The 12,862-nt window shown below is 40.3% G+C and overlaps 1 protein-coding gene across 1 annotated transcript in view; it reads left to right on the forward strand.

Moving 5' to 3' along the window:
• Positions 1 to 12,862, forward strand: part of SLC35A1 (solute carrier family 35 (CMP-sialic acid transporter), member A1) — a 42,134-nt gene that overhangs the window by 1,692 nt on the left and 27,580 nt on the right. The window contains exons 2-3 of the mRNA XM_011941950.1: positions 3,418 to 3,595; positions 10,668 to 10,710. Coding sequence (XP_011797340.1) covers positions 3,418 to 3,595; positions 10,668 to 10,710 — 221 coding nt within the window. The remainder of the gene's footprint in view (positions 1 to 3,417; positions 3,596 to 10,667; positions 10,711 to 12,862) is intronic.

The raw sequence follows: 12,862 nt of genomic DNA on the forward strand, positions 1-12,862 counted from the left end.
CCGTCTCAAAAAAAAAAAAAAAAAAAATTACAGTTTCCATAGCTTCCGAATATCCACAAAAGATTTATCTGGGACTTCCTGAATTTCTAAGTTCTTAGGTATTCCAAGTAATGTCCCCATAAACTATAGTAAAACGTAACTGAAAAAAATTTGAAACTGTAAGTTTCTTTTGGGGGACATTTCCACACAAATACTGTGTGGGAGTAAACAGAACTTCGTGAGAAGCAGGGAACAATGCAGGGTTAAGATGTGACTGCGAGTTGAGTTGTCGGCTAGGTTTATAGTTACTGGCATTGGGTGTGGTTTGAATGATTTGCCCAATTTGAAGTGATTACATATGGACTTTTGATATTACCCTGAAATAACTGAAATTACTAATAACTGAAATTTTATACTGGAGAATTTGTGAATGGAGTGAACAAGAAATAGTTTGGTCTGATGTTAAACTGCCAGAAAAAAATCATACTTAAAAACATTTAGTATTTAAAAGTTGAAATACGTTTAAAACTGGTATTCCATATCAAAGCCCAATCTGTTTTGCACATACCTAAACTTTTTTTTTTTTTTTTTTTTGAGACGGAGTCTCGCTCTGCCGCCGGGGCTGGAGTGCAGTGGCCGGATCTCAGCTCACTGCAAGCTCCGCCTCCCGGGTTCCCGCCATTCTCCTGACTCAGCCTCTGGAGTAGCTGGGACTACAGGCGCCCGCCACCTCGCCCGGCTAGATTTTTGTATTTTTTGGTAGAGACGGGGTTTCACCGTGTTAGCCAGGATGGTCTCGATCTCCTGACCTCGTGATCCGCCCGTCTCGGCCTCCCAAAGTGCTGGGATTACAGGCTTGAGCCACCGCGCCCGGCCACACATACCTAAACTTAATTTGATTACCCTTCCACTTAGATCTAGTAGTTTCAAGAGTATAATATATATTCCCATATCACTATGCAAAAAGCTATTTTTTCAAGTTAATGACAATATTATAAGTCAAAATATGTTTGTAGGCCATCAATTTGGTTTAGTGTTTAAATATTCACTATGTTGTTTTTGGAATCAGGAACCTATACAATACCTAAAATACTTTTTAGTTTATCAGTCCTAATCTCTGTTATTTATGAAAATGTTGATAATCTAGGACATGAGTTGGCAAACTTTTCCTGTAAAGGGCTGGATAGTCTCTTGTCATAACTACTCAGGTCTGCTGTTGTAGGGGACAAAAAAAGTAGTCCGGATAACTTAGAAACAAATGAGTATGGCTATGTTCTAATAAACCTATTTATGGACACTAAAATTTGAATTTCATGCAATTTTCATGTATCACAAGATGTTACTACATTTTTTATCAAGTATTTAAAAATGCAAAACCATTGTGAGTTCACAGGCCTCATGTAAACTAGTGACATGTATAGTTTGTTCACCCCTTATCTAGAAGATGGGAAATGCCTTCTCTTCTACTGATTAAAGGTTATTGCTGTTTATTTTTGAAGTCATATTTTTTCCCTTGTGTAGCAAAGTTTTAGAACAAAGGAAGTATTATAGTGATCTCCTTCACTTCCTTTTTTATAAACACTGATTTTTGGCTCCTCAGATCTTTTGGAAAGAAAGTTTAAGCAGTTGAAAAATATTTCTTCTGTTTTACCTTTTATTTAAACCTGATATGATTTTTAAAAATTACCGACAAATCAGAAAAGATTCTTTAATTCACTCGGGAAAATATTTATATTGAAGAACCTGTTTCCTTGGAAGTTCCAACCATACCATATGTAAAGATAATGTATTTGAAACTCCTGTTTTATTTTCCTATGAAAACAGTCTTTGAGTTGTAATTAGGCTCCCAAAACAGTGAACAAAATTGTACTTAGCATATAATGTAGTTAAAGTAGCAGCCTGGAGTCACCTGGTGTCCTTCTGGTTCTTAACCTGGGGTTGTCAAAGTATGGCTCTGGAAAGCCTAAAATATTTGTTTCTGGCCCTTTACAGAAAAATTTGCTGGTCCCGGTTTAACCTTGAGCCTAAAGATTTGAATGGAGCTTAAGGGGACTGTTGGACAATAGGTGGGAGTTGGGTAAGGAAAGTAGAAATAGTTTGATCCTTGGGTGATGGCAGATTCTGAGCAGGTCTGGGAATAAGGAAGTAGGAGGGAGAGTTGGTACCCAGTGCTTATGGTTTTACCAGAGGTCCTGGACAGGCTTTGGTGCCTGAAATGGCTGCTGCTCAGATATACTTGCAGGCAATTCTTGAGTGTTTGTATGTTTCCTGCATTTCTAGTTTTATAGAGCTGTGTTCTTAATATTCTTTTCCTGTGTTTTGAATTATTGTTTTGTATAATGCAGTGAAATGAGTGGCTCGATGTAAGTTCTTATTGTGATAAAGTTTTATATTAAGCCCCACTCATTTCTCAATTATTTTCTTTCTGCTGCCTTTAAATCTAGAATATACATTGCTGCAGTTGGTTTCATGCTTTGTATCCACAAGTTTGTAATCATAAAAATATTTAAAATATGTGCTGGGGCCAGGCGTGGTGGCTAATGCCTGTAATCTCAGCACTTTAGGAGGCCGAGGTGGGAGGATCACCTGAGGTCAGGAGTTCGAGACCAGCCTGGCCAACATGGTGAAACCTCGTCCCTACTAAAAATACAAAAATTAGGTGTACTGGCAGATGCCTGTAATTCCAGCTGCTTAGGAGGCTAAGGCAGGAGAATCGCTTGAATCCAGGAGGTGGAGTTTGCAGTGAGCCGAGATCACGCCAAGATCATGCCACTGCACTCCAGCCTGGGTGACAGAGTGAGACCCTGTCCTAAAATATATGTCCGGTGCGGCGGTTCACATCTGTAATTCCAGCACTTCAGGAGGCCGAGGTGGGTGGATCACCTGAGGTCAGGAGTTAAAGACCAGCCTGGCCAACATGGTGAAACCCCATCTCTACTAAAAATGCAAAAAATTACCTGGCCGTGGTAGTCCACGCCTGTAGTCCCGGGAGGCTGAGGCACGAGAATTGCTTGAACCTGGGCAGCAGAGGTTGCAGTGACCTGAGATCATGCCACTGTACTCCAGCCTGGGGGACAGAGTGAGATCCTGTCTCAAAAAAAAACCCACCACCACCACCAATATATATATAATGTGATTTATAACATCCTAAACTAGAATCAGTATGCTACATAGTCTTGCAATTGGGGCACTCCCCAGGAACAAAACTTATGCCTAATTGGCTGATGTTTAAAGTCAGCTATGGGGTGGGTGTGTGTGTGTGTGTGTGCGCGCGTGCTCATGTAATTGGCAAGCATTTTGAAAAAATTTTTAAACATGAGTTTTAGAAAATATTTTGTGCTTGGAATTGGAAAGTATTTTTGGGCTGTAACTAGTTTATTAACTTATATATACATATATTGTCTACTAAGTAATGTCTTTGTTGCACGTATTTTCCAGACAATGTCACTTTATTATTCAAGTTATACTGCTTGGCAGTGATGACCGTGACGGCTGCAGCCTATACCATAGCTTTAAGATACACAAGGACATCAGACAAAGAACTCTACTTTTCAACCACAGCCGTGTGTATCACAGAAGTTATAAAGTTATTGCTAAGTGTGGGAATTTTAGCTAAGTGAGTATAAATACTTATAGTGTGTTAAATTATTTTTCTACCTGGTGAGGGTATTTGTTAGAAAATTCAAGCTACATCTTTATATGTTTAATTGCTCTGGGCCAGTGTTTCTCAACTAGGGGTGATTTTGCCCCCCAGAAGATTTTTTAGTTGTCACGACTTGAGAGATGCTACTGGCATCTAGTGGGTGGAGACCAAGGATGCTGCTAAACATCCTGCAATCCCCATGACAGCCTCACAACAAAGAATTACCCAGCCCCAAACGTCAGTACTGCTGAGGTTGAAGAACGCTGCAGTAGAGTAGGAGTTGGCAAACTATGTCCCATGGGCCAAATCCAGCTTGCTCCCTGGTTTTGGTGTAATGGAGACTGACTGGCTTGCAAAACCTAAAATATTGACTGTTTGACCCTTATAGGAAAAAATTACTGACTTGTGTTTTGGATGAATATAATAATAATATTTCTTGAGTGTTTCCTGTGTTAAGTGCTAGGCACTGTGCTATGTGTTTTTCGTGTTTTCTCATTTACTCCTTACACATTTTCAAGGTAAGTACTTTACCCCTGTTTTATTAACATAGCATCTGAGGTTCCTTAAGATTACACTGTTAATATGTGGCAGCACTGGGTTTTGAATCAGAAACATCACACAAGAATTGCTTAGTTAAGGATGTGGTATGAGAGAGTTAAGAATTAGGGGCATTGGAGGAGATAGATCTAATTTTAATCCTAGACCAAGACTATGGCTGCATACACACTTGTAACCTCTTTAAGCTTCAGTTTCTTCATTTTTTTAATTTGAGAAAATAATATGGGGTGGTGAAAATTAAATAAAATCTAATAGGTAAATTACTTGGGGAAAGATTTATGAGATGGGGACCTATTTGAGTCATTAGGGCAGTTAAGAAGTCATACAGGTTTCAAGATGTGTGTTGGTGAGTGAAGGGAAGCAGGGAGGAATAGTGTTGTCTGTAGGCTTTTATGTAGAAACAGACACATTACATTTAAATATTGAAATGTTACAAGACATTGTGATTGCTTCAGCTTCAGCAATATGTGATGAGATAGTTGATAATGCAGCTACAAGCATGGCTATCATTTTGGGAAAGATATCCAGTGAAAGTGTTGAAAATTGGTTCTAGATCTTGAAAAGGCTTATACTAATCCACTTGAAGTAGTTGGAATATGAAAAAGATGTGTTATAAATAAAGTTTCAGTGCCACAAAAGAAATAGCACTTGAATACAAAATTTTCTTTTTTTCTTCTCAGCAAGGCAGTTTGCTTCTATAGAAGGGTGCACCCTCACAGATGGAGCAATCGTGAGCACACACCTGGACCAGGGAGGAAAAGGGGGTCTTATTCCTGATGCATGTGGCCCCTGCTACTGTGTCGTTCCCCTATTGGCTAGGGTTACACTGCACAGGCGAAACTAATTCCAATTGGCTAATTTAAAGAGAGTGACAGGGTGAGTGGTTTGGTGGGGAAAATGGTTATGGCAGAGTAGGAAATCGGAATGAGTCAGAGTGGAAAATGAGCAGGTAATCAGAATGAGTCAGGGTGGAGCAGGTAATTGGAATGAGCCAGGGTGGAGCAGGTAATTGGAATGAGCCAGGGTGGAGCAGGTAATCGGAAGGAGCCAGGATGGAGCAGGTAATTGCAAGGAGCCAGGGTGGAGCAAGTAATCGGAATGAGCCAGGGTGGAGCAGGTAATCGGAATGAGCCAGGGTGGAGCAGGTAATTGGAATGAGTCAGGGTGGAGCAGGTAATCGGACTGAGTCAGGGTGGAGAGGGTAATCGGAAAAGGTTGCTTTACCAGAAAGTTATTTTAAAAGTAGAAGGCAAAGAATCGAACATACTAACATTGATTCTTTGAAGAGAAATTTAGAACTGATATCTTAACAATCCCCTCCTCTTGCATTTTCTTTACAGCTCTTTCTCTTCAAACTTCTTTAACATGTCTTGGCTTAGTTCTGCTTGATTTTCCAAAAGAAGAAGCTTCTCTCGATAAGGTGGAGGACAGTTAAGGGAGGTTTTAGTAAGTGCCATTTCTGTGAGCCTCTGCACCAACCCACAGATGCATGGTATGACACAGCACCTGACAAGAATAAGTACACCCGTTACGGCTGCGAGGGAAGTAAGAATTGAGGTTGTTATTCCTTTCCATTTACCGAACCGCTTTTTTAGCCATCCTGTAAAGGGGTCATTTACCCCTGAGTTGCTGGCTGACTCACTGGACAGAGCAGTCAGACCTTGCAATGCCTTTGTTATACATCCATTAAGGGTGGTGGTGTTTGGGATGAAGGTACAACATTGAGTTTTAATCATGATGCAAACTCCTCCTCTTTCTGCTAATATCATGTCTAAGGCTATCCTATTTTCCCAAGCCATCTGGCAGTTAGCCCCTAATTGCTCAGCTGTTCTTTTAACAGCATCTCTAGTGTAGTTAATAAATCACTGTTGGTTGTAATAGATGTAGTTTATTCAATCTGTTTTTATTAATTGTCACCCACCAAAATATTGATTCAAATCCTGCAGCTATTTGATTTCGGGCTTTAAATTGATCTGGTATTCCCCATGGGACTCCAATTGCGTCTAAATAGACATGAGAGTTGAAAGACCCATAAGGAGCTTCTGTCACTTTACAGTGTCATATTTTCTTCCTCTGGTTGATGAAATGCCAGAATAAAAGGGATAGCCAGTTGAACTAGAGCATAAGTACTGCTCTAATTATTTGGCAGAGTGTCCAGTTAAGGTCCTCCATAATACCACCATACATCCGCTCAGGGATGAATAAGAGCAGATTGATGGGTCAGCTCTTGGAAGTGCCAGACTTCACCCTGTTAAGTCTCCAAGAAATGCCAAATTTTTCCCCTTGTCGTTAGAGACATGAGGTAAAATTGGTTTTGGAAGATGGAGGCTGGATAGCCCTTGGGGGCTGACCTGCAGGGTATTGGACTTAAGGAAATAGCAGAGAAAAAGAGAGCACAATTTGTTATTCCAGGCAGTGGAATCTTGAAAAAGAGCTACCATGCACTCCATATCCGCTTGATTTGAGGACCAGTTTCTGCATTGCTGAGAGCTCGGGTTATTCCTCACACTGGGTGGGTCCTGATTTCTCACCCCTGAGGCTGCCACAAAGTCTCTGGTTCTCACGAGAGAGAACCAGAGACCGCCCCTGGAGGGGAATGTAATCCCAGATGAGCCCCCAAATTGTTATAAAGTTTTGGTGCCACAAAAGAAATAGCACTTGAATATAAAATTTTCTTTTTTTCTTCTCAGCAAGGCAGTTTGCTTCTATAGAAGGGTGCACCCTCACAGATGGAGCAATGGTGAGCACACACCTGGACAAGGGAGGAAAAGGGGGTCTTATTCCTGACACATGTGGCCCCTGCTGCTGTGTCAGTCCCCTGTTGGCTAGGGTTAGACTGCACAGGCTAAACTAATTCCAATTGGCTAATTTAAAGAGAGTGACGGGGTAAGTGGTTTGGCGGGAAAAATGATTATGGCAGAGCAGGAAATCAGAATGAGTCAGGGTGGAGAATAAGCAGGTAATCAGAATAAGTCAGGTTGGAGCAGGTAATCGGAATAAGGGTAATCCGAATGAGTCAGGGTGGAGCAGGTAATCGGAATGAGTCAGGGTGGAACAGGTAATGGGAATGAGTCAGTGTGGAGAGGGTAATTGGAAAAGGTTGCTTTATGAAGAAGTTAAGTTTAAAAGTAGAAGGCGAAGAATTGAACATACTGACATATTGATTCTTTGAAGAGAAATTTAGAACTCATATCTAACAGATGAATAAAATACATGGCCAGACTATGGGCCATTAAGAGTGATATGAACAGTTAAGAGGAGCCGCAAATGAAAGGGGCTAGAGCTTTATAATGGTCTTTTAGATTTAGTGTTTGCAAAAAAGTAAAATATTTTCCAGGTACTCTCAGTGTTGTCATTTCTTTGTACACACATTAAAATCAGTAATTCAAAAAGAGTAAGTAGATGAAAGGCAAACAGGATGTTATGTAGTCTGTTAAAACACAGGTTGGATGTAAGTGCTGTGATGGAGAGGCTTCTAAATACCAGAAAATAATTGTTACACAAAAGTGTTATAATTTGTTATATGCACAGGAAACCAAAGTTGATTCATGTTTGAATTTATATTTGCTTGAAAATTCTTTCCCATATAATGTTAAAATAATTGTGTAGAGCTAAAAAAATGAAATTAGACTTTTTTCTTTGCTTTCAAGTTAGAGAAGACTTTATCATCTCACAGAAAGGATGACAATTTCAGGATATTATGGGAGGCTGTGGAAGAATTATATTAGAAATAACTAAAGGTTTAGAACTTGAACTTTCTTTTCAGAGGAGAAAAATTAAGAACTTAGATCTTGGCCAGGTGTGATGGCTCACACCTGTAATCCCAGCAGTTTGGAGGCCAAGGTGGGAGGATTTCTTGAGCCCAGGAGTTAGAGACCAGCCTGTCAACATGGTGAGACTCCATCTCTACAAAAATATAAAAAAATTAGTTGGGTGTAGTGGTGTGTGGCTGTAGTCACAGCTACCTGGGCGGCTGAGGTGAGAGGATTGCTTGAGCTTGCAAGGACCTGCGGTGAGCCATGATTGTACCACTGTACTCTAGCCTGGGCAACAGAGCAAAACGGTGTCTCAGAACAAGAAAAAAAAAATTAGAAGAACTTAGATCTTGATGATTAAAATAATGTATTTCCCCCATATTTCCAGAAAAATACTGCACAGTTAATGTAAAAATTAGTAACATTTGCTCAATGTTGATTTGAGTTTTCTGGAGAATGAATACAGGGAAAGGAAAATAAATTACTATTTAAATGGAAAAAAACCCATTAAACTTCATTTAAAACTATGATTAAATGAAGTAAAAGCTTCTTCCTTTTTGCCCATTCTTTACACTGTGATGTATAATAACTTTATAGGGTTGATACAAATATATACTAGAACTTCAATTTTATTGGAACTGTGCAAAGCTTAACCTCATTATAGAGCAGTCCATTTGAGTTTGTTTATTTAGTATGGTCTCTGATGCTGTTTGCTCAGTAATGTTCTTTGCTTAGTGAATAGTCTTGGCTAATTGTTAAAGTAAGTACATATATTATATAAAGTAAGTACATATATTATATGGGAGTGGGAGGCGGGGGCAGAAACTTAGCAAAGTAGCACCTGAAACCGTGTTTTGGTTATAATTATGGTTCACTTATATAATAACATATCACTGCCATATTCAAATCTGTGTTTCATTCCTTCCAAACATTGGAAGCAAATAGTCATTCTAAGTCGTTTCAAGGTATTGTTAATAAGATATAATGGGATAGTTTCATGCATTCATTTATTTATTTAGAAAATACCTATCAGATGTCAATTATATACTCAACACTGTTCTGGTGTTTTCACTAGAACACTGCAAATTAAAAAGGTGTAGTTCTGCCCTCATGGACTTATAGTCTATTGAAGAACCAAATATTAAATAATAAATAGGTGATGTTATGGGGGAAAAGTAGAGGGTGCTACAAACACACATAATAGAGGGCCTGCATTTGGATTAGAGGGTTTCCTCTTTGAGGAAGTTACATTTAAACCTAGACCTGTCAATTGAGTAGACTTCAGGCAAGAAAAGAGCAGAGAGGTGGCAGAGAACTGTGTGTTTGAAATCCCTGAGGCAGAAAAGTCCTTGACTTTGGTGCTGAGATGAAGCAGGAGAGGTCATCAGGGTATCACAGTAGTAGTACCGGCCTGTTAAGGATTTTAGATTTAATCTGAAGTGCATTAGAAAAATCACTGAATGGAGCCAGGAGCGGTGGCTCACGCCTATAATCCCAGCACTTTGGGAGGCTGAGAATCCCAGCACTTTGGGAGGCTGAGGCAGGTGGATCACTTGAGGTCAGGAGTTGGAGACCAGCCTGGCCAGCATGGTGAAACCCCATCTCTACTAAAAATACAAAAATTAGCCGGGCATGGTGGCGCATGCCTGTAATTCCAGCTATTCTGTAGGCTGAGGCAGGAGAATTGCTTGAACTTAGAAGGCGGAGGTTGCAGTGAGCTGAGATCGCACCACTGCACTCCAGCCTGGGTGACAGACCAAGACTCCGTCTCAAAAGAAAAAGAAGAAAAAGAAAAGAAAGTCATTAAATGGTTTAAATCACAAACTAACATAGAACCCATGTTTAGAGTCACTTTGACCTCTTTGAGAATGATTTGGAAGTAGGGAAACGTAATAGAGGCAAGAGATAATCACCTAGGATGACAGCACAGGTCACGAAGAGAAGTTAATGGATTTGAGTTATGCTCTGGCAGTAGAATCTGTAGGACTTTGTGATGGGTTTGGATACATAGTAAGCTCTGGTTAATCACAGTAGTTATGTTCTATAAAGTCACCACCAACACTAAACTACTGAATACTAAACCCCTGCTCCTAGGGGATATATAGGGTAGCTTCCTGTGAGCAACTGATCACATTTTTGTCAATTAATTCAATACAATAACCTTGTTTTATGTGTGCTTCAGTCTAAAGACACTTTATTTAATGTATATTAGTGATTAATTAACATTGAACTCATGGCCAGCAGCACTATAACATGCCTGAACAAAGCTTATCTATCACATGTATTTTCTCCATAACATATAGGATATCCTTCCTATGTTTAGGAACATCAGACAGCGCGTCAGCCCTACAATGCTTGGGAGCCATTTAAACAAAATCACCAACACAAAGCACAAAAATGCAAAAAATGTAGCACTAAATAGATTGCACTTGTTTATTATCTGAAAGCTGAAGCAAGGCAGAATGTTAACTTGTTCGGTGTCAGCCAGGAATGTGCATGCTTGGTGAATTGAGTCAAATTTTTTGCCACTCTGTGCGTGTCTGCCAACGACTGAAAGTGTTACAAGCATTGATTTGGGGGTTACAGATACATTTTAATAAGAGAAGTCACCCATACAGTCCATGAATAATAATGATCAACTATAGTAGGTGAAGGAAAGGGAGGTATCAGGAAGCATATCTATGTTTCCTAGTATAAACAATTGGGTAGTTTTTTTTTTTTTTCTGAGACAGGAAAAACAGATCTGGGGGAAGAAGATATCAACAGTTTGACTTTGGGTAGGAATAATGTAAAGTTTTTAGTGTCTCGAGACATCCAAATGGGCATGGAGAATGGGCAGTTGGATTAAATGGGTCTGGAACTCAGAAGAGAGGTCGGGGCTAGAGATGTAAATTTGGGAGTTCCTATCACATAAAAGCATTTAATCTCATGGGATTGGAAGACATTGTTAAAAAACAGTGATCTTGTAAAAACAATCTTATTTGTAATGTCATTTGATTCCATATACCTTAAAGACTGCTGTTTTCTGGACAGGATAACTAGAAACTCCAGGACTAATATAAAGAGGAACACATGATAGAAATGGAAGGCAGCTTGTTTAAGAAACAACAAAGGAGTGCTCGCTTTGGCAGCACATAATACTAAAAATGTAGACAATACAGAGAAGATTAGCATGGCCCCTGTACAAGGATGACGTGCAGATTCATAAAGCATTCCATATTCAAAAAACAAAGGAATCAGTCTGGTACTGAGGCATTGCCCTAGAACTTTGTAAGAGTTAAGTTAAGCAGGCCAGGGTAAGTATAACTTCAATCAAGTGTGCAAATTAGAATCTTCAGGTCCCAAGAATTTAAGCAGAGGCAATTGTAGCTCCATGCATTGTTCTTGGTGAAGTTTTGGAGATCTAGTCTAGTCAAACTTATTTCATATGTAAGAACTTTGAGCCTGGAAAGGGACTAATTCATGCAATCTCTGACTAAAAATTTTGTGTGACCAAATGGATCAGCAAGGTTCCAGATCCATGTTTTAAATGAAATGCCAGTTTATTTTTCAGAATTTGAGGTGGTAGAGAGTTTCTATAACCAGGTAGTCCTATTTGGACAGAACCCATGATGGCAATCTAGGTCAAATGGCTGAGACTCCATTGTCTTTGGTTCTTTCTCTTGCCTTTAATGCCTGCCTTAGGGTACCTGTAGATGGGTTGCATGCCATGAGGCATGGATATCCTAACATTCACATTAGTATGGTAAAAGTTTTGTAGGCTGAAGGGTATAACTGGTTTGCTAAAACACTGGAATACAATAGCTTAATTCTAATTCCAAATATTTTCCTTGTCCTGGTTATATGCTGTGGTTTGGATGTGGTTTATCTCCACCAAAGCTTATATTGAAATTCTATCCCCAGTGTGGTGATGGGAGGCGGGGTCTAGTGGAAGGTGCTTAGGTTGTGGGGGCAGATTCCTCATGAATGGTTTGGTGCTGTTTTCCTGGTAGTGAGCTGTGGCTCTCAAGAGACAGGATTAGTTCTTGCAGGAATTGATTATTTCTCGAGAGTGGGTTATAAAGCCAGGATGCTCCTCACATTTTGCTCTCTTCACATGTGTCCGCCTCCCCTTAGACCTTCTCTGCCATGTGATGCAGCAGGAAAGCCCTCGAAGAAGCCAGGGCTATGCCCTTGAACTTCTCAGCCTGCTGAACTGTGAGCCAAATATATATATATATATGTGTGTGTGTGTATATATATATATATATCTTTTTAGATAGAGTCTCGCTCTGTCACCCAGGCTGGAGTGCAGTGGTGCAATCTTGGCTTACTGCAACCTCCGCCTCCAGGGTTCAAGCGATTCTCCTGCCTCAGTCTCCCAAGTAGCTGGGACTACAGGCACATGCCACCACGCCTGGCTAATTTTTGTATTTCTAGTAGAGACAGGGTTTCACCATATTGGTCAGACTGGTCTTGAACTCCTGACCTTGTGATCTGCGCGCCTCGGCTTCCCGAAGCGCTGGTGAGCCGCTGCGCCTGGCCAAAAAAATATTTTTTTTAAATACCCAGTCTCAGGTATTCTTTTACAGCAACACAAAGCAGACAAAGACAGTATTTAAAATATTTAAAAGAGAACTCCATTAAACATTATAAATGCACACTGGGTATAGTGGCTCACACCTATAATCCCAGCACTTGGGGAGGCAGAGGAGGGTGGAATGCTTGAGACCAGGGGTTCAAGACCAGCCTGGGCAACATGGCAAAACCTCATCTCTGCAGAAAATGCAAAAATTAGCCGGGTGTGGTGGTGTGCACCTTTAGTCTCAAGCTACTTCAGGGGCTGAGGCAGGAGGATCGCTTGAACCTGGGAGGTGGAGGCTGCAGTGAGCCAAGATTGTGCCACTGTACTCTAGCTTGGGGGACAAAGTGAGACCCTGTCTCAAAA

Source organism: Colobus angolensis, unplaced genomic scaffold, assembly GCF_000951035.1.
Source record: "Colobus angolensis palliatus isolate OR3802 unplaced genomic scaffold, Cang.pa_1.0 Scaffold203, whole genome shotgun sequence".
In the NCBI taxonomy this organism is placed as follows: domain Eukaryota; kingdom Metazoa; phylum Chordata; class Mammalia; order Primates; family Cercopithecidae; genus Colobus; species Colobus angolensis.